Consider the following 4,371-nt stretch of genomic DNA (forward strand, 5'->3'; position numbering starts at 1 on the left):
GATCCAGAGCCTCTGAGGCCTGGAAGAAGAATGGCTGCTGGCATCTGGATCCAGGGGAAGGTGAGTTGAAATGCCGCCACAATGCCGATGTCTTCCTTTACCTACTGGCGGCTACCCCGAGTCAGGCTTGGGATTACCGCTCCTGGCTGCTTTTTTCCAATCCAAGCTTGATTCGGGGATACCACCAGGGAGGACACAGTTTTATCATTTAGACCACACCGGTCCTCTCTCATTAATTCTAAGCCATTTTCAGTTATTAGTTCTATTAGCTTTATTTAGTTTTATTTTATTTGGTTTAGTATTATTAGTTCTAAATCATATTAACATTGAAAAATAAGAAATATATCAATTTAAAAAAGATAGAAATAATGTTTAGAGTCTATTAAACACATTTTTCACTAGAAAATACATATATTTACACAGATCTGTTCACGAGTCCTGAAAGAGGGATAGAAGGATTTAATTCCCAACGAGAGACTGTCTCTCCGAAAAAGGGACAGTTGGGAGCTATGCATCTGAACTGCATGCTTGTTCAGTGTATGGATAAAAGTAATAGGAAAGGAGTAAGATAAAATGGGGCCATAGGCAAGATAGCACTTTTTGCCCTGCAGTGATGGTTATACTTGGTGGGGGCTAGCATCTGCCAGGCCCCTAGTCTCTCACCAGGCCCTAGGCAGCTGCCTAAGTTTGCCTTGTGGATGATCCTGCTCTGGTAACAGAGGCAGAGGTTCAGCAGGATAGCCACTAGCCAGGCATCTGGTATTGTTTAAAAGGAAATAAATATGGCAGCCGCCATATCCTTCTCACTTCCGGTGTCCTTTAAAATCCCATTGACGATCCATCTCTAATCCTTAACAACAGAGCAATAGAGCAATACAGGCATTTCTGATCTCAAAGCAGCACAAAAATACAAGAAAAACTGAACACCTAAAAAGCTGTTGGGAATCCCAAAGAAAAAACTGTGTTGGAGTTCTACAGCAGTGCTAATATAATCTCACATGAGTTCAGTCTCAGGCACACATAGTAATGACGGGCGACCTTAGGAAATAAACACTTTGCAGGCAATTCTCACAGCCCCTTCCAGCTGACTTGGTGCTGGCTGATCCTTCCTTTACTAGTGTGCTGGTGCAGAGGATGGCAGGGAGGGGCAAAGGGTGACCACAGCCCCTCCTGTCCCATTGATAACAACACACTCCTATTGCAACTCCTATAGACTTCTCCTGCTCTGCTGTCCAACTTGTCATCAGTGTCTGGTAAGTTTCACTCAATTTTTTTTGTCATTTGTCACACACCTTACATCAGTTTTATTTATCTGTTTCAACAAATGTTGTCAATATTGCTACAGAAGGTATTTCTGCCATTATACAAAACGCAATTGTCACCTTTAAAGGCAAAATAATATTGTTCAGAGAAAAGACTCCTAGTCATTTTAATCAATTTTTAAACAACTCAGTAGAATCTAATTTTTTTTAAATAAAGAAATAAATAAAAGTGGCATTCATTTTACATGCGTAGTTTGATCAGTCTTCATTTTCTGCATCAGAGCAATGTTTTGATTTCTCCTAGAGAGAATCTCATTTACTTTATCCGCTACGTTTAACGGTTCTAAAAGTTTTATTTGCACTTGAATACTTTTGCTAGGTCTGCGAGAGTCTTTGATTTGCATAGGCTTGTAATTCTTTTAAGAGCTCTTTTGTTTCGCCCAAAGAAGCCCTTTCATTAAGTTTCTGCCCGTTCTGAGACATATCTTAACGTACAAAACAGAGCAGGGTTGAAATCCACAATGACAAGGGGAAAAAAGATATTAGAATATCCTTCCTATCTTCTTCTTTTGAGGGCATATTTCACAGCCAGCCAGATAATTGTCTATGTTTTGATTCAGCCACGTTTTATTTTTCTGGCCCTGTCTTTCAGGAACTCTGGAATGCCAGATAGCTTCTGCTCCAACGCTTGTACGCATTACTGATGCTTGGACACCCTTGAATTGCACCCCCTCCTGCAACACTGACCTAATGAGATGAGGCACTGCAGCGTGATTTCATTCATTTTCTTGTTGAACTGCCTGGGCGCTTTACAAGGCGTGCTGGGCAAAAATGACAAAGCTACAGGCAAAGCAAGAGAGTCCCCAGTCTTCGCTCGGTCAGGGCAGTTCACAACCAAACTTAAACACGTGTGCTCCTGGGAGATTGTTGGGGACTCAACCGTGAGCTTGTCATTGAGCTGCAAGGAGCCAAACGGTGGCGGGTACAACTGCACCTACGAAGGAGAGCCACAGCGATGCCCGGAGTACACTTTGAAAGCCAAGCAGTACTGGAAACCGATCCTGGGGAAATTTAGGAGGGTCAAGAACGCCTGTGAGGACAAAACATTAAAGTCACGCCTGTGCAAAAAATCGGAAGCTGTCGAGTCTCAGCTGAGGAAAATTGAAGGTGATACCAGTACGGAGGCTGAAAAAGATAAAGCCAAACTGAAAGGACGTGTAAAAGAACCTAGCGGGGGTCCGGAAGGGGGACCAAGCAAACCAGAAGCTGCTGAAAACACTGGGGCAGGGAGGAAATCCAGTGGCAAAAAGAAAAAGCATGACTCCAAATCCAATCAAGTCCCCAACCCAACTATTTCTCCCTTCTTGCCTGAGCTCACTACCGCCAGAGAAGTTAATGATGATATTGTAGAGCAGAACGAGAATTTGGCAGACACCTACTGCGATGAGAAGTGGCATTCAATGTGTTCTTTCTTTGTTAATATCTGGAATGGCTAAATCAAAGCTCTACATGTGGTAGAAATGTGGCGGTAGTAAGCTGTTTAATTGAAGGCCGTAACAGAAATTCCCGGCTAATTCCTCCGGACTGCCTAATACGTAACAAGACTGACAAATCCTCTCAGTACTAAAAAAAAAAGTCACAAGTGTAGACTTGTCTGCATTCACAGCATAATTTCCAGAAGACCTGCTTTCTATTCTTTTCTGTTGGGACTAACGTAATAAACCAGTAGCTGCTGTCAGAGGCCCCTCTACTCAAGGTTTCCACCTTTCCGTCATTTTTATATTCTGCACAAAAAGTTTTTTTATACTGTATTTTGTTAAAATATTCTCACGAGATTCATTGGTAGCTTGTCATACTGACATACAATATTCGATAATAAAAACGTTTTTTTTTTGGTTTGTAATTTGCATGACAGAATTGATTCTGAAATTTTAATGTGTCAACTTTTAGGCTTCTTTTAGGGCTCTTTTCAACTATGAAACGCGATCGCAATCGCGCTGCAGTGCGATCGCATTTCTAACTAATTTCCACTAATTCGATTGCGCTACTATACTCAGTATTAGGAGCTCAGTCGCATCCAAAACGCGGCAGGATATGATTGCGCTCGGGACAAAACCACAACGCAATCGGATCGCACTAATGGAAATGGTTTCTACCATTTCCTTTAGCTTTACTGTATACTGCGTTTTGCGATCCGTTAGCGATCGGAATCCGATCACAAAACGCAGGGTAATAGAAAACGACCCTTATGGCCCGTACTCACGGGCTGCAGAAGTGGCCTGTCGCCAGCACACGTGAGCGTGTGGGCGTCAGGCCGGCGACAGCTCCTCGCCAGGTCCCTCCGCGTACACACGCGGAAGAGGGACCAGCGGCGAGACGGAAGCTGTCGCCGACGTTCCTCCTCCCCCCGCCGGAAGCTCCATTTACCACAATGGAGGTTGCTGTCGCTAGTCCGCGTACTCACGCGGACTAGCGACAGTTGCGGGGGAGGTGCGGCGGCGACTGTCGCCATGCGATTGAAACTTTCAATCGCATGGCGACATGAGCGGCGGGCGACAGTTCGGGGTGCGCGCGCGCGCAACGGCCCATACTCACGGGTGACCTGTCGCCGCAACACGCGCGCGCCGCGTGTTGAGGCGACAAAAGTCCCTCGTGAGTATGGGCCATTACACGTAAATTGCAATTCCGATTTCCGATCCTGATATGCGATATCACTGGATGCTAGCAACACAAGAAAGACATAGCATGCAGGAGTCAAAAATTGGAATCAGAATCGCATGTAAAATTGCATCAAAATTGGAATTGCATGTAATGTAAAAGAGCTCTAACTTTTAGTCTGGTGTCCCAGTTTGCAAATACGTGATTTATATCTGCAAAGTAAGACAGGTAGCCCCGACTTTCAAACACCCACCTTATAAGGAACCCAAGGTGTGAGACCTTGGGAAAGCTGCCATATTTATTTCCTTTTAAACAATACCAATTGCCCGGCAGACCTGCTAATCTTTCTAGTCAGTAGGCTCACACTTGAAACAAGCATGCAGCTAATCTTGTCTGCTTTGTCATAAACATCTGATCTGCAAGTATTAGAGGCAGTGGGTCAGCAGGACAG

At 44.3% G+C, this 4,371-nt stretch overlaps 1 protein-coding gene across 1 annotated transcript; it reads left to right on the top strand.

Annotated features, from left to right (window-relative positions):
• The first annotated feature begins 1,132 nt into the window (after positions 1-1,132).
• Positions 1,133-3,139, top strand: LOC137543673 (fibroblast growth factor-binding protein 3-like). The gene is made up of 2 exons (XM_068264797.1): positions 1,133-1,253; positions 1,915-3,139. Exon 2 carries the CDS (start codon positions 2,018-2,020, stop codon positions 2,756-2,758), a length of 741 nt encoding a protein of 246 aa, XP_068120898.1. The 5' UTR covers positions 1,133-1,253; positions 1,915-2,017; the 3' UTR covers positions 2,759-3,139.
• The last annotated feature ends 1,232 nt before the right edge of the window (positions 3,140-4,371 follow it).

This window comes from Hyperolius riggenbachi, unplaced genomic scaffold (genome assembly GCF_040937935.1).
Source record: "Hyperolius riggenbachi isolate aHypRig1 unplaced genomic scaffold, aHypRig1.pri scaffold_156, whole genome shotgun sequence".
In the NCBI taxonomy this organism is placed as follows: Eukaryota; Metazoa; Chordata; class Amphibia; order Anura; family Hyperoliidae; genus Hyperolius; species Hyperolius riggenbachi.